This window comes from Geotrypetes seraphini, chromosome 5, assembly GCF_902459505.1.
Source record: "Geotrypetes seraphini chromosome 5, aGeoSer1.1, whole genome shotgun sequence".
Lineage (NCBI taxonomy): Eukaryota > Metazoa > Chordata > Amphibia > Gymnophiona > Dermophiidae > Geotrypetes > Geotrypetes seraphini.
The window spans coordinates 2,046,839-2,073,674 of NC_047088.1; the positions used below are offsets into that span (position 1 = coordinate 2,046,839).

General features: G+C 44.3%; 1 protein-coding gene across 13 annotated transcripts in view; it reads left to right on the forward strand.

Moving 5' to 3' along the window:
- Positions 1-26,836, forward strand: part of ZMYM3 (zinc finger MYM-type containing 3) — a 677,821-nt gene that overhangs the window by 32,605 nt on the left and 618,380 nt on the right. For 4 of the 13 annotated variants that reach the window (XM_033945151.1, XM_033945162.1, XM_033945152.1 and 1 more), the window contains exon 1: positions 18,806-19,042. The exons of 3 other annotated variants lie outside the window; for them this stretch is intronic. In XM_033945151.1, coding sequence (XP_033801042.1) covers positions 18,976-19,042 — 67 coding nt within the window. In that variant the 5' untranslated portion in view covers positions 18,806-18,975. Of the gene's footprint in view, positions 1-12,300; positions 12,322-18,784; positions 19,043-26,836 lie in introns of those variants that run through there. 6 more of the 13 variants (XM_033945161.1, XM_033945157.1, XM_033945164.1 and 3 more) reach the window with 6 other exon arrangements.

The following is a 26,836-nucleotide window of genomic DNA, read 5'->3' on the forward strand; positions in this document are numbered from 1 at the left end:
TCGTACCTGAAATCATCCATACACGAAGCAACTAATCGCTACATAAAATCAGTAGATAAACAGCAAAGAAACAACAAACCCCAATGGTTCACTGAAGAGATTTTGCACCTCATTAAGGAAAAGAAAAAAGCATTTCTTTCCTACAAACGTACGAAGAGAGGAGAAACTAAAGTAGAATATAAGACCAGATCTGCAGGGGCAAAACAGCAGTTAAGGAGGCCAAACTTCGAGTGGAAGAAACTCTGGCACAAAACATTAAAAAAGGGGACAAATCCTTCTTTATTTATATCAGTGATAGGAAAAGGAACACAGACGGTATAGTACGCCTTAGACAACCGGACGGAAACTATGCGGTGGCGGATTCAGAAAAAGTAGAACTACTAAATGAATATTTCTGCTCAGTCTTCACCTGCGAAGCACCGGGACACGGACCACAGTTGAAGGTAAAACAAGACGAGGATGACCTGTTTCAGAATTTTGAGTTCACACCTGGGGACGTCTACAACGAACTGGCAAGGCTAAAGGTAAACAAGGCCATGGGACCGGACAATTTATACCCAAGAGTGCTCAGAGAATTGAGAGATGTTTTGGCGGAACCGTTGGCAGTGCTCTTCAATCTCTCACTAAGTACGGGGAAAGTTCCGTTGGACTGGAAAACAGCCAACGTCGTTCCTCTACATAAAAAGGGTTGTAAGGCTGAGGCTGCGAACTATAGACCGGTAAGCCTCACCTCAATAGTGTGTAAACTCATGGAAACGCTAATTAAGTATAAATTAGATACGATCCTGAACGAGGGAAATCTCCGGGATCCCAGTCAACATGGATTCACCAAGGGTAGATCATGCCAGTCCAATCTTATCAGCTTCTTTGACTGGGTAACAAGAAGACTGGACTCAGGAGAGTCCTTGGACGTCGTGTACCTGGACTTCAGCAAAGCGGTTGACAGCGTCCCACACCGCAGGCTGCTGAACAAGATGAAATCGATGGGATTAGGAGAGACTCTAACTGCATGGGTTAAAGATTGGCTTAGTGGCAGACTTCAGAGGGTGGTGGTTAACGGTACCCTCTCTAAAATGTCGGAGGTAACTAGCGGAGTGCCACAGGGTTCAGTCCTGGGCCCACTCCTCTTCAACATATTCATTGGGGATCTGACTCAAGGGCTTCAAGGCAAGGTAACCTTATTCGCTGATGATGCTAAACTATGCAATATAGTAAACGGCTATAATCTACAGGATGCTATGGAGCAAGACCTGCGTACTTTAGAAAGTTGGTCCTCGATCTGGCAGCTGGGCTTCAACGCCAAGAAATGTAAGGTCATGCACCTCGGTAACGGAAATCCTTACAGAACTTACACCCTGAATGGAGAAACTTTAACCAGGACTATGGCAGAACGAGACTTAGGAGTAATCATCAGTGCTGACATGAAAGCAGCCACTCAAGTGGAGAAGGCTTCATCTAAAGCACGGCAGATGATAGGTTGTATCAAGAGAAGCTTCGTCAACAGGAAGCCTGAAGTCATGATGCCATTGTACAGAACCATGGTGAGACCTCATCTGGAATACTGTGTGCAATTTTGGAGGCCACATTACTGTAAAGATGTGCTCAGAATTGAGTCGGTTCAGTGGATGGCCACCAGGATGGTCTCGGGGCTAAAGGATCTCCCGTACGAAGAAAGACTGAGCAAATTGCAGCTCTACACTCTCGAAGAGCGTAGGGAGAGGGGAGACATGATTGAGACATTTAAGTACATCACAGGACGGGTCGAGGTGAAAGTTTCGTGGTGACGCCAGGAAGTACTTCTTCACAGAGAGAGTGATTGAGCATTGGAACAAGCTTCCAGTGCAGGTGATCGAGGCACGCAGCATCTCAGACTTCAAGAATAAATGGGATACCTATGTGGGATCCCTACGAGGGTCACGCCAAGGGATAGGGTCTCCAGGGTACAGACTTGAAAGAACGGGTCAGTAGAGGGGCAGTAGTTACAATTATACTTAAGGGGGTCATTAGACTTAATAGGGAGGGTCAATAGTGTGGGCAGACTTGATGGGCTGTAGCCCTTATCTGCCGTCATCTTTCTATGTTTCTATCTCCTTGCACCATCCCTGCAACCAGTCGTTTGCCCTCTGGATGTGATCCTCCCTGGCACTGCCCTTGCCCCTTACTGGGAGGATCAAGGAGAAGACCACCTGCGCATCCATCCTCCTCAGCTTCTCACCCAGGGCTCTGAAGTCTTCAGGTATGCTCTCCGGGGTGCTCCTGGCGGTGTCGTTGGTTCTGACGTGGATGAGAATCATGGGGAAGTGGTCACGGGGCTTGATGAGTCTGTCCAGGCAAGCGGTTACATCCCGGATCCTGGCCCCTGGCAAACAGCAGACCTTTCTTGATTGCAGGTCTGATCTACAAACTGGACCCTTGGTGCCCCTCAGCAGCGAATCCCCGATGACCACCACTCTGCGCTTCTTAGGGGTGGGCCGATCTGTTGACTCCGGAACTGGACCGTCTGCTGAACAACTTCCTGTTCCTCATTGTCAGGACCTTCCTGTAGCAGCTGGTATCTGTTCCTCAGGGTGATTTGTGGTGTCGATGTAGAGCCGCCCTGTATGTGAGAGAAAGAGACAGAATACTCGGTTGTTTGTTTTTTTTAGCTGCTCCTGTCAGGTTGCAGCACTCCCTCTCTCACACACACAAATTTAAAAATAACAATAATATATATTTCCTTAGCATCAGCAGCAGATGAATCCAGAGACCAATGAGATAGTACACATCTACCAGCAGGTGGAGATAGAGAAACTGATTAACAGGTGGTCCTATTGTCTGGCATGCCTCCTACATCTTCAGTATGCTCTATCTCCCAACAGGTGATGGTTGCTATTCAACTAGCTCCTGGATTCTTGCTGTGACTGGGAAATTATTTTCTCCTATTTTCTCTTCAGTGAGACAGAGGTGTTCGGCTGAATGGTGCCAGCTTTAGGGTTACACCTGGCCCCCCCAGGTCCCTGCCTCACCCTCCCTCCAGTGATAGAGGGTCTGACTGGGTCTTGATTTTTCTTCTTTCCCTTCACTGTAAAAAAAACAAAAAAAGAGACCACAGTGACTTTTAAACATTTCTGCCCTCATAGTGCTGAGCAACCGGCAAATGCCAGCACTATCAACAGAGTTGTGAGTATATGTTTTATGTTCAAACAATTTTATTGATGAAACCACAGATCAACAGAAGCAGACAGATGATATCAAAATCAAGAAAAGAACACTGGAACAATATCCACAACAGAAGAACAGTCATCAATATTTTGTCATCCATGGGGACATAATACACGTCTCCTACCTACCATATTCCACTACAGACTTAGGTCCAAGAACACAACATCAGAACCAGGGCCCTGATCTCTGATGAGCCCTAGAGCAAGCCATCCAGCATCCACCTCCCATTGAACTCAATAACAGTGACCTGGAATGATACATGTAAATCTTATACCCCCCTCCCCCACCCAAAAGCCAAATCCAAATGCAACCAAAAAAGACCCAACCTCCCCCCCCAGGTACTCTCCACCCCTCCCCCTGAAAACTCCTCCCCGTGAATTACAAACTGCCCAGATTAGGACAACCACCTGAATATGGCGTTACGTCCCTTTGGGTTCAAAGACTGCAAATAGGGTTCCAAGGTGCTCATGAACAAAAGCTTCCTCTTCCTTGACCCGCCCGGCATCCCTTGCATCCCAAGTAGCCAACTAATTCCACCAATGCCAGAACGCCGGAGGTTCCTGAACCGTCCAGTATTGAAGGATACATTTATGGGCCAACAGGCTCATCTTCCTACATAAAGTCAAATGGCCCTGGGGCAAATAGCCATAAGCTTCTGGTAAATCCAGAACCAGCTGGGCCGGTGTGCTCTCCCTATCAAGCCCGACATGTAAGAGACTATACGGCTTCAGAAGCGCTGTATTATAGGGCAGGACCAGAATGCATGTCCCAAAGTATGCTCCCCCTGTGGGTCCCCTCTTCCCTAAGGAAAAACCTCAGCAAACTAGCCCCATATGTTTCCCCAATTGTGCTCTGTCAAGGGAACGCAAACTCTGCGCCCTCCAGTGATCTCCCACCAGTGCCTGCAAGTCCTCACGGGCTAACATCTCCCCGTCCTCCCCCAAGAGGTGTTCCAACCAGGAAACACCTTTCGCTTCCCAGGTCAAATAAGCCCGGGATTCCTGACCCGGCTGAAAAGCTGGATTGCCCCTTAAAGGCAAGAGATCAGTGACCCTCGGGTCCCCCCCAAACATCTCAATAGCCATCACCAAGCCTCTTGCAAAGAACCAAATACCACACTTGCTCTGATATCCACCAGAAGCACACTTCTGGGACTATGGAGCAATGCAAACACATCAAAGGGAGCAAAACACTCCCGTTCCATCAAAAGAGGGGTATAACAACTAGACTGATTCACCCAATCCCCCAAATGTCGGAGCAAACACGCATAATTATAAATCTGGACATCCGGCAAACTTACCCCCCTCTTGACCAATTCCCCAAGAGCTGTGGTAGTTTCAACTTAGGTTTCTTTGCTGCCCAACAAAATCGAGCGATACCTCTGTATAATCTTCTCAGAACCTTCCCTTTCAAGCGCAATGGGAGGGTTTGCAACACATACAGCCACTAAGGAAATATGAGCATCCGGACCAGACCAACGCAACCAAACAGGGAGAGAGGCAGAGCGTGCCAGGTATCCAACAAGAGCTCCATGTGCTAGTGTAGTAAATCTACATTAATGCTTTAAAGAATGGACATCTGAACCCCCAGATATCTGAACTTCCCTGGCACCCAGGTGAGCAGAAACCGTGTCCCCCAGAGGGCTCTAACCTCCGCCTAAGAGGCCAACGCTTCAGACTTCTCCAAATTTAAATGAAACCCAGCAAAATCTCCATATTCTTTAATTAATTCCAACAAAGCTGACAATGAGGGTCGAGGGTCCGCCAGATGAACCAGGATATCATCTGCGAAAGCTGACAGCTTGAATGTAGTACCCCCTATACGAATGTAGTACCCCCTATACGAATCCCCTGTATAGTTGACTGTAGCAGAAAGAGACTTAGGGGTGATCATCAGTGAGGACATGAAGACTGCCAAGCAAGTGGAGAAAGCTTCATCTAAGGCTAGACAAATCATAGGTTGTATACGTAGGAATTTCGTCAGCCGTAAGCCCAAAGTCATTATGCCATTGTATAGATCCATGGTGAGACCCCATCTGGAATACTGTGTACAATTCTGGAGGCTGCATTACCGCAAAGATGTGCTGAGACTTGAGTCCAGCGAATGGCCACCCGGATGGTCTTGGGACTCAAGGATCTCCCGTATGAGGAACGGCTGGATAAATTGCAGCTATACTCACTCGAGGAACGCAGAGAGAGGGGAGACATGATCGAGACGTTTAAATATCTCACGGGCCGTATCGAGGTGGAAGAGGATATCTTCTTTTTCAAAGGTCCCACGACAACAAGAGGGCATCCGTGGAAAATCAGGTGCGGGAAACTGCACGGTGACATCAGGAAATACTTCTTCACCGAAAGGGTGGTTGATCGCTGGAATAGTCTTCCACTACAGGTAATTGAGGCCAGCAGCCTGCCTGATTTTAAGACAAAATGGTATCGTCACGTGGGATCTCTTCACAGAGAAAGGTAGGGGAGGGTTATTGGGGCGGGCAGACTAGATGGGCCGTGGCCTTTATCTGCCGTCTGTTTCTATGTTTCTATGGCGTGAATATCCCATATGAGGGGGTCCAGGGTAAGCACAAATAAGGGCGACAATGGGCAGCCCTGTCTTGTGCCCCGATGGATCGAAAACTGCTCTGTTTCAAAATCTTTCAACACTAATTTAGCTTGGGGAAGGGCATACAAGGCCTGCACAGCGGAAACGAAGTACCCATCAAACCCATATGCAGTTAATGTAGCGTAGAGAAAATCCCACCGCACCCTATCAAACGCCTTTTCGGCATCGAAACTAATCAACACCAAAGAGATATTCCAAGCTGTCCTCTGTTCCGACGACAGAAGTAATTTCCTCACGTTCTTTGTTATTGTCCGACCCTTCACAAAGCCCACCTGAGCTTCGTGAATAAGATCCGGCAGCACTGCTGCCATTCTACTTGCCAAGATTTTTGCTAACAATCTGACTTCTGTATTCAAAAGAGAAATGGGTCGATATGAACTAGCCTGCTCTGGGTCTCTACGGGATTTAGGTAATACCAAAATGCGTGCCATGTTCATGCCCTCAGGTAAGGCCTCAGCCCGGACCATGATGTTAAACATCTGAGCCATAGGTTGAATAATCTCTTCACCCAAAATTTTATAGAATTCAATTCTCATACTATCATCTCCTGGTGCTTTCAGCAAAGGACTATTCATGATCACCCAGTACACTTCCTCCAGAGAAATGGGTGCATTCAAGTGCTCCTTAGCTTGGTCAGTAAGGTGAGGCAGCGGAATCCCTGACAAATATTGAGTGGCGAAAACCCCCACATCAGGCGGAGGGCCATACAATCTTTTATAATATCGCAAGAAAATATCCCCTATATCCTGATTGGAAATAACTCTATTCCCCCGCTCATTCCTCAGGACCTGGATCCATTTAGGCCCCGTCCTAGTGGTGACCAGTTGGGACAAAAGTTTACCGCCCTTATTCCCAAACTGATAGAGCCGATATTTATAGTAAGCGAGTGATTTCCGCACCCACTGATGTAGAAGTGAATTAAGGGCCACCTGATATTCCATCAACTACCCGTACAGCCATACCGCTGCCGCGCTCTAGCAACATCCCTCTCCAAGCGCAGAATTTCTCGGTCCCGAGCCTTCTTAACATGACTACTGTAACTTAAAACCCTGTTATAAATCCTGTGTTTTAGGGTAGCACTGATAGAACCTGCAGTTTTGTTTAAAATACTGTGTTTTAGGTGGTATAGAGCCTATATTTCTGGTGCCTGTGGCTCAGGGTGACTAAAGTAGGGAAAATCCTGTTATAAATCCTGTGTTTTAGGGTAGCACTGATAGAACCTGCAGTTTTGTTTAAAATACTGTGTTTTAGGTGGTATAGAGCCTATATTTCTGGTGCCTGTGGCTCAGGGTGACTAAAGTAGGGAAAATCTGTTATAAATCCTGTGTTTTAGGGTAGCACTGATAGAACCTGCAGTTTTGTTTAAAATACTGTGTTTTAGGTGGTATAGAGCCTATATTTCTGGTGCCTGTGGCTCAGGGTGACTAAAGTAGGGAAAATCTGTTATAAATCCTGTGTTTTAGGGTAGCACTGATAGAACCTGCAGTTTTTGCTAACAATCTGACCTCTGTATTCAAAAGAGAAATGGGTCGATATGAACTAGCCTGCTCTGGGTCTCTACGGGATTTAGGTAATACCAAAATGCGTGCCATGTTCATGCCCTCAGGTAAGGCCTCAGCCCGGACCATGATTTTAAACATCTGAGCCATAGGTTGAATAATCTCTTCACCCAAAATTTTATAGAATTCAATTCTCATACTATCATCTCCTGGTGCTTTCAGCAAAGGACTATTCATGATCACCCAGTACACTTCCTCCAGAGAAATGGGTGCATTCAAGTGCTCCTTAGCTTGGTCAGTAAGGTGAGGCAGCGGAATCCCTGACAAATATTGAGTGGTGAAAACCCCCACATCAGGCGGAGGGCCATACAATCTTTTATAATATCGCAAGAAAATATCCCCTATATCCTGATCGGAAATAACTCTATTCCCCCGCTCATTCCTCAGGACCTGGATCCATTTAGGCCCCGTCCTAGTGGTGACCAGTTGGGACAAAAGTTTACCGCCCTTATTCCCAAACTGATAGAGCCGATATTTATAGTAAGCGAGTGATTTCCGCACCCACTGATGTAGAAGTGAATTAAGGGCCACCTGATATTCCATCAACTACCCGTACAGCCATACCGCTGCCGCGCTCTAGCAACATCCCTCTCCAAGCGCAGAATTTCTCGGTCCCGAGCCTTCTTAACATGACTACTGTAACTTAAAACCCTGTTATAAATCCTGTGTTTTAGGGTAGCACTGATAGAACCTGCAGTTTTGTTTAAAATACTGTGTTTTAGGTGGTATAGAGCCTATATTTCTGGTGCCTGTGGCTCAGGGTGACTAAAGTAGGGAAAATCTGTTATAAATCCTGTGTTTTAGGGTAGCACTGATAGAACCTGCAGTTTTTGCTAACAATCTGACCTCTGTATTCAAAAGAGAAATGGGTCGATATGAACTAGCCTGCTCTGGGTCTATACAGGAGTTAGGTAATACCAAAATGCGTGCCATGTTCATGCCCTCAGGTAAGGCCTCAGCCCGGACCATGATGTTAAACATCTGAGCCATAGGTTGAATAATCTCTTCACCCAAAATTTTATAGAATTCAATTCTCATACTATCATCTCCTGGTGCTTTCAGCAAAGGACTATTCATGATCACCCAGTACACTTCCTCCAGAGAAATGGGTGCATTCAAGTGCTCCTTAGCTTGGTCAGTAAGGTGAGGCAGCGGAATCCCTGACAAATATTGAGTGGTGAAAACCCCCACATCAGGCGGAGGGCCATACAATCTTTTATAATATCGCAAGAAAATATCCCCTATATCCTGATCGGAAATAACTCTATTCCCCCGCTCATTCCTCAGGACCTGGATCCATTTAGGCCCCGTCCTAGTGGTGACCAGTTGGGACAAAAGTTTACCGCCCTTATTCCCAAACTGATAGAGCCGATATTTATAGTAAGCGAGTGATTTCCGCACCCACTGATGTAGAAGTGAATTAAGGGCCACCTGATATTCCATCAACTACCCGTACAGCCATACCGCTGCCGCGCTCTAGCAACATCCCTCTCCAAGCGCAGAATTTCTCGGTCCCGAGCCTTCTTAACATGACTACTGTAACTTAAAACCCTGTTATAAATCCTGTGTTTTAGGGTAGCACTGATAGAACCTGCAGTTTTGTTTAAAATACTGTGTTTTAGGTGGTATAGAGCCTATATTTCTGGTGCCTGTGGCTCAGGGTGACTAAAGTAGGGAAAATCTGTTATAAATCCTGTGTTTTAGGGTAGCACTGATAGAACCTGCAGTTTTGTTTAAAATACTGTGTTTTAGATGGTATAGAGCCTATATTTCTGGTGCCTGTGGCTCAGGGTGACTAAAGTAGGGAAAATCCTGTTATAAATCCTGTGTTTTAGGGTAGCACTGATAGAACCTGCAGTTTTGTTTAAAATACTGTGTTTTAGGTGGTATAGAGCCTATATTTCTGACTCGCTAGTTTTTAGCCATTGTGTCTGATTAGGTGGAGAAGGGAGAGGCTCTGTTTTACTTCTAAGGTTAATTGCATTATCTTTGGGACATTACTGAAACAAGGCTGCCCTGTGAACTTCTAAAAGCTAAGTTACTCAGCATTTCATATTCTGCTCTTTTCACTGGTTTTCAGCATTATATCTGCTTAATTTCTCTTCTCCTCCCTGTTTCTTACTAAAAAAAATATAAAAAAGCACAAAAATCCTTCTCTTTCCTCTGTTAAATCTTATTTCCTCTTCCTGCAGTTTTGTTTAAAATACTGTGTTTTAGGTGGTATAGAGCCTATATTTCTGGTGCCTGTGGCTCAGGGTGACTAAAGTAGGGAAAATCTGTTATAAATCCTGTGTTTTAGGGTAGCACTGATAGAACCTGCAGTTTTGTTTAAAATACTGTGTTTTAGGTGGTATAGAGCCTATATTTCTGGTGCCTGTGGCTCAGGGTGACTAAAGTAGGGAAAATCTGTTATAAATCCTGTGTTTTAGGGTAGCACTGATAGAACCTGCAGTTTTTGCTAACAATCTGACCTCTGTATTCAAAAGAGAAATGGGTCGATATGAACTAGCCTGCTCTGGGTCTCTACGGGATTTAGGTAATACCAAAATGCGTGCCATGTTCATGCCCTCAGGTAAGGCCTCAGCCCGGACCATGATGTTAAACATCTGAGCCATAGGTTGAATAATCTCTTCACCCAAAATTTTATAGAATTCAATTCTCATACTATCATCTCCTGGTGCTTTCAGCAAAGGACTATTCATGATCACCCAGTACACTTCCTCCAGAGAAATGGGTGCATTCAAGTGCTCCTTAGCTTGGTCAGTAAGGTGAGGCAGCGGAATCCCTGACAAATATTGAGTGGTGAAAACCCCCACATCAGGCGGAGGGCCATACAATCTTTTATAATATCGCAAGAAAATATCCCCTATATCCTGATCGGAAATAACTCTATTCCCCCGCTCATTCCTCAGGACCTGGATCCATTTAGGCCCCGTCCTAGTGGTGACCAGTTGGGACAAAAGTTTACCGCCCTTATTCTGATAGAGCCGATATTTATAGTAAGCGAGTGATTTCCGCACCCACTGATGTAGAAGTGAATTAAGGGCCACCTGATATTCCATCAACTACCCGTACAGCCATACCGCTGCCGCGCTCTAGCAACATCCCTCTCCAAGCGCAGAATTTCTCGGTCCCGGGCCTTCTTAACATGACTACTGTAACTTAAAACCCTGTTATAAATCCTGTGTTTTAGGGTAGCACTGATAGAACCTGCAGTTTTGTTTAAAATACTGTGTTTTAGGTGGTATAGAGCCTATATTTCTGGTGCCTGTGGCTCAGGGTGACTAAAGTAGGGAAAATCTGTTATAAATCCTGTGTTTTAGGGTAGCACTGATAGAACCTGCAGTTTTGTTTAAAATACTGTGTTTTAGGTGGTATAGAGCCTATATTTCTGACTCACTAGTTTTTAGCCATTGTGTCTGATTAGGTGGAGAAGGGAGGGGCTCTGTTTTACTTCTAAGGTTAATTGCATTATCTTTGGGACATTGCTGAAACAAGGCTGCCCTGTGAACTTCTAAAAGCTAAGTTACTCAGCATTTCATATTCTACTCTTTTCACTGGTTTTCAGCATTATATCTGCTTAATTTCTCTTCTCCTCCCTGTTTCTTACTAAAAAAAATATAAAAAAGCACAAAAATCCTTCTCTTTCCTATGTTAAATCTTATTTCCTCTTCCTGCAGTTTTGTTTAAAATACTGTGTTTTAGGTGGTATAGAGCCTATATTTCTGGTGCCTGTGGCTCAGGGTGACTAAAGTAGGGAAAATCCTGTTATAAATTCTGTGTTTTAGGGTAGCACTGATAGAACCTGCAGTTTTGTTTAAAATACTGTGTTTTAGGTGGTATAGAGCCTATATTTCTGGTGCCTGTGGCTCAGGGGACTAAAGTAGGGAAAATCCTGTTATAAATCCTGTGTTTTAGGGTAGCACTGATAGAACCTGCAGTTTTGTTTAAAATACTGTGTTTTAGGTGGTATAGAGCCTATATTTCTGGTGCCTGTGGCTCAGGGTGACTAAAGTAGGGAAAATCTGTTATAAATCCTGTGTTTTAGGGTAGCACTGATAGAACCTGCAGTTTTGTTTAAAATACTGTGTTTTAGGTGGTATAGAGCCTATATTTCTGACTCGCTAGTTTTTAGCCATTGTGTCTGATTAGGTGGAGAAGGGAGGGGCTCTGTTTTACTTCTAAGGTTAATTGCATTATCTTTGGGACATTGCTGAAACAAGGCTGCCCTGTGAACTTCTAAAAGCTAAGTTACTCAGCATTTCATATTCTGCTCTTTTCACTGGTTTTCAGCATTATATCTGCTTAATTTCTCTTCTCCTCCCTGTTTCTTACTAAAAAAAATATAAAAAAGCACAAAAATCCTTCTCTTTCCTCTGTTAAATCTTATTTCCTCTTCCTGCAGTTTTGTTTAAAATACTGTGTTTTAGGTGGTATAGAGCCTATATTTCTGGTGCCTGTGGCTCAGGGTGACTAAAGTAGGGAAAATCCTGTTATAAATCCTGTGTTTTAGGGTAGCACTGATAGAACCTGCAGTTTTGTTTAAAATACTGTGTTTTAGGTGGTATAGAGCCTATATTTCTGACTCGCTAGTTTTTAGCCATTGTGTCTGATTAGGTGGAGAAGGGAGGGGCTCTGTTTTACTTCTAAGGTTAATTGCATTATCTTTGCGACATTGCTGAAACAAGGCTGCCCTGTGAACTTCTAAAAGCTAAGTTACTCAGCATTTCATATTCTGCTCTTTTCACTGGTTTTCAGCATTATATCTACTTAATTCCTCTTCTCCCTGTTTCTTACTAAAAAAAAAAATATAAAAAAGCACAAAAAAATCCTTCTCTTTCCTCTGTTAAATCTTATTTCCTCTTCCTGCAGTTTTGTTTAAAATACTGTGTTTTAGGTGGTATAGAGCCTATATTTCTGGTGCCTGTGGCTCAGGGTGACTAAAGTAGGGAAAATCCTGTTATAAATCCTGTGTTGTAGGGTAGCACTGATAGAACCTGCAGTTTTGTTTAAAATACTGTGTTTTAGGTGGTATAGAGCCTATATTTCTGCCTTACTAGTAGTCTTACTTATAGTCCCACCAACTCCAGGGACCACTATTCATATATAGAGACCCATATAATCAGGACTTCACAACCAATCAAGATGACCTTTATTCTATGCAATCACTGTGGTGCTTTAATTCCAAGACACATTATTTGGAGGTTTAAGGCTTGCCCCATTTGTCTTCAACTTGCTAGTATTAAGGAGGAGCTCTGCAAACTTAAACAGGAATTGAATACAATTAAAGCAGCTTCCATCACTCCACAAAATCATACCAACTTACCACCTCTACCTCAAAGAATAAAACAGCCCAGGAATAAATGGGTCACAGTAGGCTCAGGAAGACTGCGACATGTAACACAGAAACATCCACCTTCACTTATATTACCTCTACAGAATTCCTTCGCTCCACTAATGCACTGCGATACTCAGGAAAACAGAAGGGAGGTGGGACTGGAACCAATGAAGGAAACTCAAGAGAACAAGCGCACCTTAAGTACAAATAAAAAAGCCAAAAACAGAAAACTATTACTGTTGGGGGATTCCATCATCAGAGGCATTAACCTTGGAACACAGGGTGAGGAGACCAAAATAGTGAAATGTCTTCCAGGATCCTCAGCTACCAGGAGTTCCAGGCAAATACTGACTATAATTAAGGAAGAAACTAAGGATTTTAACACTGATGTTGTTATCCATCTGGGAACAAATGACCTGGCCAACAACTCCACACTTGCAGCACCGAAAGCTTTTCGGGAGCTTGGTGAGGGCGTGAAACCTTTTGTAAAGACTTTAGCTTTTTCTGAAATACTGCCTGCATATGGAAAAGGAGAGCAAAGAATGAAAAACACAGAGGACTTTAATAGATGGCTCAGAGCCTGGTGTCATCAAGAAGGCTTCAGGTACATAGGAGGATGGGGAAATACATGGAAGGACAAGAAGCTATATTGCACTGATGGGCTACATATTACTACAGCAGGAAAAAGAAACCTTGCAGAGAAATTTAGACAATATTTTTCTAGGCATTTAAACTAGAAGGTGGGGGTGGTGTATATACGAAGGACAATTATAGAGACCACCCCCGGCAAAAGAAAAGATGTGATAGTAGTAAAGGCTGCAACATAAGCAATATCAGCAACTCATTTCTTAGTATTGCAACGGAAAGTGAAACGACACAAAAATCCATACGAAAAAGGAGATTATCGCTGAAAAATAGCTGGAAAGCGATGACCACAAATGCTCGCAGTCTAAGCAACAAAGTTCATGATCTGCAAGCCCTGATATTAGAGGCAGATCTAGATATTGTTGCTATCACAGAGACATGGTTCAGTGAATCACATGGATGGGATGCAAACATACCGGGATATAATCTTTTTAGGAAGGACAGAAATGGTCATAAAGGTGGAGGAGTAGCTCTCTATGTAAAGATCAATATCCAAGCGACCGAAATGCAAGGGACCTGGGGAGAGGAAGAAGCGATATGGATTGCTCTGAAAAGAGAAGATGGAACTTCTATCTACGTGGGTGTAGTCTACAGACCTCCGACTCAATCGCAGCAAATTGATAAGGATCTGATTGTGGATATCCAAAAGTTTGGAAGGAAAGAGGAGGTTCTGCTGTTGGGAGATTTCAACCTGCCGGATGCGGACTGGAATGTTCCGTCTGCGGAATCAGAAAGAAGTAGGGAGATTGTGGATGCCTTTCAAGAGGCTCTGCTCAGACAAATGGTGACGGAACCCACAAGGGAAAAAGCGATATTGGATCTGGTCCTCACAAATGGAGAGAGTATCTCTAATGTTCGAGTGGGTGCTCACCTGGGTAGTAGCGATCATCAAACGGTTTGGTTTGATATAACGGCTAAAGTGGAGAGCGGCCGCACGATACTTAAAGTCCTAGATTTCAAACGTACGGACTTTAATGCAATGGGAAAGTACCTGAAGAAAGAGCTGTTAGGATGGGAGGACATAAGAGAAGTGGAAAGACAGTGGTCTAAGCTGAAAGGAGCGATAAAAATGGCTACGGACCTTTATGTGAAGAAAATCAATAAAAACAAGAGAAAAAGGAAGCCGATATGGTTCTCCAACCTAGTGGCTGAGAAAATAAAGGCGAAAGAGTTGGCGTTCATGAAATATAAAAAAACCCAAGAAGAGGAGAGCAGAAAGGACTACATGGTGAAACTGAAAGAAGCCAAGAGAGAGATACGTTTGGCGAAGGCACAGGCGGAAGAATAAATGGCTAAAAATGTAAAAAAGGGAGATAAAAATTTTTTCAGGTATATTAGTGAAAGGAGGAAGATAAAAAATGGAATTGCTAGGCTAAAAGATGCTGGGAACAAATATGTGGAGAGTGATGAGGAGAAAGCAAATGTGCTAAACAAATACTTCTGTTCTGTGTTCACAGAAGAAAATCCTGGAGAAGGACCGAGATTGTCCGGCAAAGTTACACGAGAAAATGGAGTAGATTCTGCGCCGTTCACGGAGGAGGGTGTTTATGAGCAACTTGAAAAACTGAAGGTGGACAAAGCGATGGGACCAGACGGGATCCATCCCAGGATACTAAGGGAACCCAGAGAGGTTCTGGCGAGTCCTATTAGAGACTTGTTCAACAAATCTCTGGAGACGGGAGTGATTCCTGGGGATTGGAGGAGAGCGGATGTGGTCCCTATTCATAATGTTGTTCTTGCTCAATTGATGAAGCCTCCTTTTGAACCAATGGCTTTGGCTCATCTTAAATATCTCACTTGGAAAGTGATTTTTCTCATTGCTGTCACGTCTTCTCGCAGGGTCAGCGAGCTACAATCTTTAGTTGCAGACCCACCTTTCACAGTATTCCATCATGACAAGGTGGTCCTCTGTACTCATCCTAAATTCTTACCTAAAGTGGTTTCAGAATTTCATCTCAGTCAATCCATTGTATTTCCAGTGGTTTTTTTCCAAAGCCTTATTCTCATCCTGGAGAAACAGTTCTTCATACTCTGGAATATAAGCATGCTTTGGCTTTCTACTTGCAAAGAACTATGCCATACAGATCTATACCTCAACTTTTTGTCTCCTTTGATCCAAACAAGTTGGGGCATCCGATTTCCAAGCGCACCATCTCCAACTGGTTAGCTGCTTGCATCTCTTTCTGCTATGCTCAGGCTGGACTGCATCTACAGAGTCAAGTCACAGCCCATAAAGTCAGAGCCATGGCGGCATCAATAGCTTTCCTTAGATCTATTCCTATTGAGGAAATCTGTAAAGCTGCCACTTGTTCCTTGGTTCATACCTTCACCTCTCATTATTGTCTGGATGCTTTTCCAGACAGGATGGCCATTCAACCAGGCAGTGTTACAAAATTTATTCTCCTGAATTGCCAACACTCCCACCATCCCATTCTGGTTAGCTTGAGGTCACCCACATGTTGAGAATAGGCTGCCTGCTTGTCCTGGGATAAAGCAGTTACTTACCGTAACAGGTGTTATCCAGGGACAGCAGACAGCTATTCTTACAACCCACCCACCTCCCCTGGTTGGCTTCTCTGCTAGCTATCTGAACTGAGGAGAGGCACGCACTTGCGTGGGTGGGAAGGCACTCACACCCCTTTCTACAAGTAGCTAGGGACTCACCAACAAGTGCGACTACATCGCCCCTGCTTGTCTCCGGAGAAAGTGCAGTTACTTACCTGTAGCAGGGGTTCTCTCTAGACAGCAGGGGAATGTAGTTACACTTACCCTCCCTCCTTCCCCTCATGGAAACTGAGTTTACATTCTAAAGATAAGCTTTGTCTTGATGTGCCTTCCTTGTCTGTAGTTAAACTTCTGAGTTATCGGAAAGTGATGTTGTTGGAATAAGCTTTCTTTGGACCTTATGAAAGCTTCATCGGTAGTACAGTTTAGAAAAAAGCTTAAAACTTTTGTTTTTGTGCACTTTTTCAACTTGAAGCTGCAAATGATTTGCCAACAGTCAAGTTTCACTCAAGTGAGAGCAGAGGGAGATAGGTGTTCTTTTTTTTATTGTATATACCGCATCTTCTCTATAATAGTAGAGCTTGGCATGGCTTGCAAAAATTAGAAAACAGAACAAGTACAATGTGGATTTGGAATAGTATGGAGAGGAGTGGAATTTACAACTTTGAAAATAGCCAAGTTTTCAGATGTTTTCGAAATAGTTGGAAAGAGCCCAATTATTGTTTGGATGTTTTATTGTACTCTGCATAGAATTGTAGGATATGCAGAATATAAATGTTTAAAATAAATAAGTATGTTTACTGTATATGAGTGCTTCAGCTAGGGGCAAAACTGAATATCAAGGGGAGGGGGGCCAATGAAGGCAGGAATTCTTGCAGATGCTCAGTAAGTCAAAGGTTTACTTTTGCTATGGGAGAGCACTGACACACAGGATTAGTCAAAGGACTTCACCAAATATGACTACGTTCCCCTGCTGTCTATGGAGAACCCCTACAGATAAACAACTGCACTGTCCCCATGTCATTCTCTAATGCAAACTGCTTTGATTGTAACCATACAGAAAATGTGATATATCAAGTTCCATCCCTTTTACCCATTATGGCAACTCTTATGTTCTTATGATTTATCCTGATCTTGATCTGCTGGGAGGTCTGACTACATAAATTTTATTTCATCTGAGTTCTGTGGCCTAAGTGAGCTGTAACTCTAGGTTTGAGTCATATTTTATTGCTTCTGTTGGTTTGATATGGAAATACAGTACCTTAGTCTTACTATTGGTCTAAGTTTATTGCATGACAGGTTTACTGGAGAAGGGCAGGAGTAGAAGAGTTAGAGAAAGAGATAGAGGAGGGGGAGAAGGCTTGAGGAAGATGGACATTCATGTGTACTGTGGTTTACATTTCTTCTGTAATTTGTTATATGTATTATAATTTTAAAAATTGTTTTGTAGGCTATTTGGGGCCTGAAAAGCAGTTTAAATGAATATTAACTAAGGAAATAAATATTCTTATCTATAACCTGAATTGCAGTGTAGGGAGGCAATCATATAATATGCTATTTTTTGAAGGGAATCAATGCAATCATGAAAGCAACTGTAATAATCAAAGGCCATAGTGAAGAAACCTTGAACATGGCAGCCTACTTAATTTAGTGATGATGCAAACATACAATGAAAGGCAAGAAGCCCATTCACTCTTGCAAGTGCAGTCAAAATGTGGCAATGCAGAGCAGGGATGTAAAGGTTAGGTTTCAAACAAAGCTGACTGCAGGTAAAGTGCTCCTGAAGTTGAGGTTAGGGATGTTAAGGTCCAGTGTGTGGATTGTTGTTTAGATGCAGAGCAAACAGTAGGCTCACTGCTCTTGGTGCTAGGGCTGGGTGAACCAGAACAGTGATGCAGCAGCGGCTATGTTAAAGCTAGATGCAGAGTGCAGAGGTAGTGGTGGGGTGGGTGAGCTAATGCTGATGGAGCTCTTGGACTTTTAGGACCCAGTGTATGGAGAGTGGGTGAAGGGCATGAGTTAGTGCTGATGCAGCAGTTGGGCTCTTGGAACCAAGTGAATTGGGGGGAGGGGGAAGGAGTGTGATCTGGGCTCCTGGGAACCAGTGCATTGAGGGGTGATGTGTTGAGGCAGCGGCTGGTCTAATGGAACCTAGTGCATGAAGAGGGAGGGCTTGAACTGGTGTTGATGTAGCTCTTGGGATTCAGTACAGCATGGAGGGGGATTTGGTACTTAGGCAGCCATTGGTCTATTATAACCCAATGCATGGAGGTGATCTGGAGCTGATGCAGCTCTTGGGAACCAGTGTATGGAAGGGTGATTTGGTGCTGAGGCAGTCGTTGGTATATTGGGACACAAAGCATGGGAAGGGGAGGAGGGGATACAGCAGTTAGGCTCTTCGCACCTAGTGCATGGAGAGGGAGTTGAACTGGTGTTGATGTAGCTCTTGGGATTCAGTGTAGTAAGGATTGGTGATTGGACCCAATGCATGGGGGGAGGGGGGGATTTGGTGCTGATGCAGCTCTTAGGAACCAGTGCATGGAAGTGTGATTTGGTCTATTGGGACCTGTTGTATGGAGAGGTGGGGTTGATGTGTTGGGCTCTTGTAGAGTAGTTTTGGCGGGGCTCATGCAGCGGGAGTTGGTGCAGATGGCAGGGCCCAGTGCCCGCGAGGGGAGGACGTTGTTGCCCCGAGGTGGCTGTCACGCGCAGTCGGGGCGGCGGCTGAGATTCTAGTGAGGCGCGAGCTCTCTCCAGAAGACGGAGCGCTGCGGCGCAATCTCCTCTTCCGGATCCCGCGCGCGCCCGCCCATCCCAGCTTTTGCAGACTACTGCCAGGCTCCGAAGCTCGCGCGGGGGGGGCAGGACGTCTCGCGAGCCCGCGCTCGCAGCCGGCGCCCCAGCGACCAATCATCGTCGGCGCTGACGGCGCGACTCCGCCCACTGGCAGGCCGAGCGAAGGGCGAGCTGCGGTGATTTAAAGGGGCCGCGCACGCCGTCGCCAGCGAGGAAGGGTTGGAGCGAGTCCGGGTCACCGTCGCTGCCAGAGCCCGCGCAGGTACCGGCCGCAGTCCGGCTGCCGCTCTCCGGGGTGGGGAGCCTGCCCGCAAGATGTCCGCCGAGCAGCCGTCCCAGGGTACAGAGGCTGCGCGTGAGGAACGGGCCGGGGAGGCTGAGCGTGAGTGGGGGAGGGGAAGGGCCGCGGTGGGGGATGACTGAGGGGAGTGGGGGAGGGACGAGGATGGGGGAAATGGAGTTTTCAGGGAAATGAAGGGGCAGGGGGAGGGGCATAAGGAGGGGGAGGGGTGGTAGAGCTGGGACATGGGTCAAGGAGGAGAAGGGCAGGGGGGGGGTGCGCTGGAGGAGGGCCATGGGAAAAGTGGGGGGAAGAGGGAGGGAAATAATGATCAGAGAACGGGGGAAGAGCTGAGGACCTTGACAGAGATCAGGGTTTGGGAAATGTGATTGAGACAATGGGAGGAGAAGAAAACGAGGTTTCGGAAAGAAGGAGAAAGTCAAGTCACATGCATTTAGGAGCATGCCTCCTTTCTGTGGTCCAGCCTCTCTCTGATCTACCTTAAGTCTTCTGCTATTTGGTGGTCTCTTGTCTCTGTGTGGTTCCACACCCTTCTCTTTGTTCTGCCTATCTTAAAACTTTACACTTCAAAACTAGCAGAAACTGGCAGTGAAGTCTACCAATATTATGCCCAACATCAGACTCATCCAATACAATTGCAAGTTTATCATTTTTTTGTTGTGAAACTTTTTTTAAGTTTGACTTGATTTAGACAGGGTAGGAAAAGCCTCAAAAAGATCTTCTAGGCACATAACAGAAGAAGAACCATATTGGGTTAGACCAGGGGGTCTCAAAGTCCCTCCTTGAGGGCCGCAGTCCAGTTGAGTTTTCAGGATTTCCCCAATGAATATGCATGAGATCAATGTGCATGCACTGCTTTCAATGCATATTCATTGGGGAAATCCTGAAAACCCGATTGGATAGCGGCCCTCAAGGAGGGACTTTGAGATCCCTGGGTTAGACCAGTGGTCCATCAAGCCAAGTATTCTGTTTCTACAGTGGCCAATCCAGGTCACAAGTACGTGGCAAAAACCATATAGTAGAAACATTCCATGCTAACGATGCCCAGGCTTCCTCCATGTCTGTCTCAATAGTGGACTATGGACTTTTCCTCCAGGAACTTGTCCAAACCATTTTTAATCCTGTCTGAGTTAAACGCTGTTAACACATTCTCTGCGATGAAATTCAGTGAAAAAAAAATTTCCTCCTATTGCTTTTAAAAGTATTAGAAACATGATGGCAGATAAAGGCTAAATGGCCCATCCTCAGTAACCATTATCTCTTGCTCTCTCAAGAGATTCCATGTGCCTATCCCAGGCTTTCTTGAATCCAGACACAGTCTGTCTCCACCACCTCCACAACCACTGTTCCACACATCTACTACCCTTTTTATATAAAAAAAGTATTTCCTTAGATTACTCCTGAGCCTATCACTTCTTAACTTCATCCTATGCCCTCTCATGGCAGAGTTTTCCTTTAAATTGAAAGACTCGACTCGTACACATTAACATTACGTAGGTATTTGAACGTCTCTATCATATCTCTCCTCTCCCACCTTTCCTCCCAAGTATACAGATTGAGATCTTTAAGTCTGTCCCCATATGCCTTTTGATGAAGACCACACACCATTTTAGTAGCCTTCCTCTGGACTGACTCCATCCTTTTTTATATCTTTTTGAAGGTACGGCCTCCAGAATTGTACACAATATTCTAAATGAGGTCTCACCAGAGTCTTATACAGGTGCATCAATACCTCCTTTTTCCTGCTGGCCATACTTTTCCCTATGCATCCTAGCATCCTTCTAGCTTTCACCGTCATCTTTTCAACCTGTTTGGCCACCTTAAGATCATCACATATAATCACACCCAAGTCCTGCTCTTCCATTGTACACATAAGTTCTTCACCCCCTAAACTGTATCGTTCCCTCGGGTTTTTGCAGCCCAAATGCATGACCTTGCATTTCTTAGCATTCAATTTTAACTGCCAAATTTCTGACCATTCTTCAAGCTTCACCAGGTCTTTCTTCATGTTATTCACACACCATCCTGGGTGTATACTCCATTGCAGATTTACCTGAAGCCCTTCTGCAATACCGTTTATAAAAATGTTAAAAAGAACAGGCCCAAGAACAGAACTTTGAGGCACACCACTGGTAACATCCCTTTCCTCAGAGCGATCTCCATTGATTACTACTCTTTGTTGTCTTTCACTCAATCAGTTCTTGACCCAGCCTGTCACTTTGGGCCCAATTCTGAGGGCACTCAGTTTATTTATTAGATGTCTTTGTGGAACACTGTCAGTGGCTTTGCTAAAATCTAAATACAGTGGAACCTTGGTTTACGAGCATAATTCGTTCCATAAGCATGCTTGTAAACCAAATTGCTCGTATATCAAAGCAAGTTTCCCCATAGGAAGTAAGGGAAACTGTTTTGATTGGTTCCACCTCCTCCCCCCCCCCCCCGAGGCTACTTGTGCTGCTCCATTCTCCCCCCTTGAGGAATCCGAGGCTGTTCCAAACCCCCCCCCCCGCAATCTGCCATCCCCCCCAGCGATCCGGCATCCCCCCCCGCTCGCGTTGCCCCCTCCACCGCCATCCTACTTCCCCCCCCCGAGCAGTCAAGGACACCCTTTACCCGACTTGGCACCAGTGCCGGTGCCCGAAGATCCTCCCTCTTCTGGCGTGGCTGGGCGGTGCGTCGGAGATCCTCCTTCTTCTGGGCTGGGCTGGACTGGCTTTGAGCATTTGCGCATGCTCAATCTCGGAGAGAACGAGACCAGAAGGCTTTGAGCATGCGCAAATGCTCAAAGCCAGCCCAGACCAGAAGAAGGAAGATCTCCGACGCACTGCCCAGCCCAGGCCGCGCCAAAAGAGGGAGGATCTTCGGGCATCGGCACTGGTGCCAAGTCGGGTAAAGGGTGTCATTGACTGCTCGGTGGGGGGGTAGGATCGCGGTGGAGGGGGGGGGGGCAACGTGAGCGGGGGGGGGGATGCCGGATCGTTGGGGGGGGGAGTGCTCGTACAGCAAGGCAAGCTCGGTTTACGAGGCACCAAGTTTGCGAATGTTTTGCTCGTCTTGCAAAACACTCGCAAACTGGTGCACTCGTAAACCGAGGTACCACTTGTACACCACATCTAGCTCACATCCTCTATCCAGTTCTCTGGTCAACCAGTCAAAGAAATAGATCAGATTTGTCTGACAAGACCTACTTCTAGTGAATCCATGTTGCCTCTGTTCCTGTAACCCATAGGATTCCAGAAATTTCACCATTCTCTGTTTTAAAAGCATTTCCATTAAATTGCTTATCACAGAAGTCAGACTATAATTCCCTATTTCTTCTTTCTTCTACTTTATGGAGAAGGATCGCATCTGTCCTTCTCCTGTCCTCTGGTACCATTCCTGACTCTAGAGACTCATTGAAAAGGTCAATCAGTGAAGCGAGCAGAACTTCCCTTTGTTCCTTCAGCACCCTCAGATATACACCTTCTGGCCCCATCGCTTTGTCTACCTTTTAATTTAGCTAGCTCCTCACAAACACAACCCTCTGAAAATCGATCAGGATTTACCACACCTCCATCCCTATTCATGTTTGTCTTTTGCGGTCCAACTCCTGATGCTTTAGCCGTGAACACAGAACAGAAATATTTGTTAAACAATTCATCCTTTTCTTTATAAGCTTCTATACATTTTTCTCCTGCACCTTTGAGTCTCACAATGCTACTTTTGCACTTCTTCCTATTGCTAATATATCTTGTAATTTTTGATGGAGTAAAAAATTGATCCACTTATATCTGTTCTACTCCACTCAGGATTTTGTAGACTTCAATCATATCTCGGCCATCTCTTTTCCAAGCTGAAGAACTCCAACCTCTTTAGCCTTTCCTCATATGAGAGACGTTCCATCCCCTTTATCATCTTGGTCGCTCTTTAAATCTTTTTTTTAATTCTGCTGTATCTTATTTTGAGATATAGCGACTGGAATTCAACACCGAACTTATTCAAGGTGAGGTTACACCATGTAGTGAAACAGAGGCATTATAATAATTTACCATCCCTTTTCTAATAATTCCTAGTATTCTGTTTGCTTTATTGACTGCTGCTGTTTATTGGGTAGAAGGTTTCAATGTATTCTCTACAATGACGCCTTGATTTTTTCTTGGTGCTGATTCCTCCAATGTGCATCATTTTCCATTTGTCCACCTTTCATTTCTTCTGCTATTCAGTTGTTTGGTCTTCTGCAATTTTTCAGTGTTCACATGTATTTTAACAACTTTGAATAGTTTGTCATATGCAAATTTAATTACCTCGCTTGTTGATCCAATTTACAGATCATTTATAAATATGTTGAATAGCACTTGTCCCAGTACTGATCTCTGCAGCACTCCACTATTCATCTTCCTCCATTGAGAAAAATGGCCATTTAACCCTACCCGGCAGTCTGTTCAGGTTTTGGAAGGCCCCTGAGCTCAAGGCTGTATCTGGAGGGCTTCTGAGCATGGGTGGATGTTGACGTGATGATGTTACGCACATGTATGTGACATCATCAGCCGATGTCCGCTCATGCTTGGATGGGGCCCAGAGTTTATTGAGCCGTGGTGAGAAAAGTTTGTTAGACACTGGTTTATTCACACATTCAAAGAAAAGCAGTTAGATTTGGCATAACAGCTAAAGTTTAGGGCAACCACACAAACTCCAAGTCCTAGATTTCAAACATGCAAACTTTAGTAAAATAGGGGAGTACCTGAAGAAAGAAGTGATAGGATGGGTGGACATTAGAGAAGTGGAAAAACACTGGTTCAAGCTGAAAGTAGCAATAAAAAGGCTTCTGATCTCTATGTGAGGAAAATAAAAACAAGAGAAAAAGGAAACTGAGATGGTTCTCCAAACTCATGGCAGAGAAAATAAAGGCAAAAGAGTTGGTGTTTGTTTTTTTAATATAAAAAATACTCTTAAGAGTATAGTAAGGAATACTGGATGAAATTGAAAGAAACCAAGAGAGAAATACATCTGGCAAAAGCTCAAGTGGAAGAGCAAATGGCTAGAAATGTAAAAAAATGAGACAAAATTTTTTTCATGTATATTAGTGAAAGGAGGAAGACGAATTGCATGATTGAAAGAAGCTATGAACCGCTATGTGGAGAGTGATGAGGAAAAAGCAAACATGCTAAACAAATGGTAATGTTCACTGAAGAAAATCCTGGAGAAGGACTGCTATTGTCTGGCAAAGTTACATGTGAGAATGGAGTGGATACTACGCCATTCATAGAAGAAAGTGTTTATGAACAACTTGAAAAAACGAAAGTGGATAAAACCATGGGACATCCCAGGATACTGAGGGAGCTCAGAGAGGTTCTGGCGGGTTCTCTTAGTATAAATCGTTTTATTGAAAAAAATGGCATTCAATAAACAAGTATAAACATACAAAGATGCATGAAATTTTTTGTTATGCTATACTCTAAAGCTATCACATCGGAACCCATCCCGTACCCCCCCCCCTTTTCTCCCACAAAAGACATTTAGACATCCCCATACCAGTAAGTAACTTGGAGCTCAAATGAACAAGGGAAAGCCAGGTAGTCAAAGAGAACAATGAAGTCCTATCTGCAGAACAATCACCTGGAAACAACATATAGACCAAAACAGTAGGTCAACTATAGTGTAGAAGCCTAATACTCAAGTCTGTTGGGTGTCCCAGTATAGGTTCCTTGTGAGAAGGACAGGAAATCCTAGAGAATACCAAACTCTCTTCCCTCCCCCCCCCCTGTTTTGTAGAAAGGAAATCTAAGAAAAAGTGGCTATACAGAAGGTGTGTTACATAAATCTTATGGACTACTAGCAAACACCAGTCTCAATGGTGTAAAGCAGTGTCCCCCCAGATGGTTTAAAAGATGGCTGCGAATTCAGGGAGGCAAAAATTGTATAGAAGGATCCCGTACAGAATAGACGTGCCTGGTTTGTTTAAAGGTAAGCTGTAAAATCTCTGAGTTCCATTAGCAATAACTTATGTAAGCGATTACACTAATGCCAGAAAGAGGGTACAACATCCTGAGTCCAGTATTGTAGGATACATTTCTTTCCCACGATACATGCCTTTTAACCCAAAATCTCGGGCCCTTGCCCCAATCCCCCAAAGCGCCTGTCCCAGAAGAATACCACCTGGATGAAAACAAATGTTTTGTTGGAGGATGCGTTCCAGATACCTAATAAGTGCCCTCCAGTATTGAGCAATGCAAGGGCAGCCCCACATAGCATGTATGAAAGTATTAGAAACCCTGCAAAGTTCAGATGTTCCACTCATAAAAGCGCTATGCTGTAAGATATTTGCTCAACAGAGGACTTGAAGTTGGCACTCCTGTAGTTCAGAGGAAATCACCCAAGTAGGAATGAGACATAAAAGTTGCAAGAAATCAAGAGCTGAAACCTCAAATTCCAAATCCCTACTCCACTTTGCAATTAGGTTAGATAAGTTTTTTTGAAGGCAAGTTCAGCACCAACTTTCTATGGAAGTATGATATCTAAAAAGGATCTTCATTATGGGTGATACATGGGGATGGTATATAATAATAACTTTATTTTTCTATACCGCCATAGTCAGGCGACTTCTAGGCGGTTTACATTGAAAGAAGGCTGGACATTCAGCGAATAACAAAAAGTCTTAATACAATACAATGAGTCTAAATACAATAAGTCTAAATGGGAAACTTACGTACTAATTGGAGTTCTATGGGTAAAGAATACCTGAATACATGAAAGGAGCTTCTTGAGAGAAAGAAAAGGCATTTACAGAGGGGGAAGTCCTAGTGAGGGAGGGGACAGTTTTAGTCAATGACACGAGGGGGCAATGCCAGACACAGGAGGGAGTATACAGATACAGAGGAGAGATATTAGAAATGGGGAAAATAGGAACACAGAAGGGAGATGGTTTGTGCGGATGGGATCAGATGGTTTGCAGGGACGGGGCGGGGACAAATTTTTTTCACCATGTCATTCTCTATCCCCTAGTCTTTGTACCACTTGTACCCATTCTAATCCACTCAGGATTTTGTAGACTTCAAATCATATCTCCCCTCAGCTGTGCTTTCTTTGACTGATTTAGTTTTATTTTTTAAATTTAGTCTGCCCTTTTGAATTTTATACTCCATTGTTTTTATTTACACCCTCCTGATGTTTAACCCATTTGTTTCTTTTCTATTAAATATTGTATTTCTTACCATGTTTCCCTTTTTGTAATGTATGTCTTGTTCGTTGAGTACTGTTTATGTGTGTGTTCCCCCTGAAAATTGTAAAGATTTTTTTATTATGTTCATCACTTTGAAGTATGATTAAGTGATTAATCAAATTTTAAATGAATCTTGAAATCTTGTCTCTTTTCCAAGCTGAAGAGCCCTAACCGTTTTAATCTTTCCTCATACGAGAGGAGTTCCATTCCCTTTAACATCTTGGTCGCTCTTCTTTGAACCTTTTCTAGCGCCACTATATCTTTCTTGAGATAAGGAGACCAGAATTGAATGCAATACTCCAAATGAGGTTGCACCATGGAGTGATACAGGGGCATTATGAAATTCTTAGTCTTGTTAACCATCCCTTTATTAATAATTCCCGGCATCCTGTTTGCTTTTTTTGGCCGCTGCCACACATTGGGCGGAAGGTTTCATCGTATTGTCTACAATGATACTCGGATCCTTTTCTTGAGCGCTAACCCCAAAGGTGGACCAGACTCCCACTCCAGGTGATAAAGGCCAGCAGCGTGACGGATTTTAAGAGAAAATGGGATACTCACGTGGGATCTTTAAGGGAGTAAATTCAGGGGAGGGGATACTTGGAATGGGCAGACTTGGTGGGCTATAGCCCTTTTCTGCTGCTTTTTTCTATGTTTCTAGCTTCCAGTAACTGTGA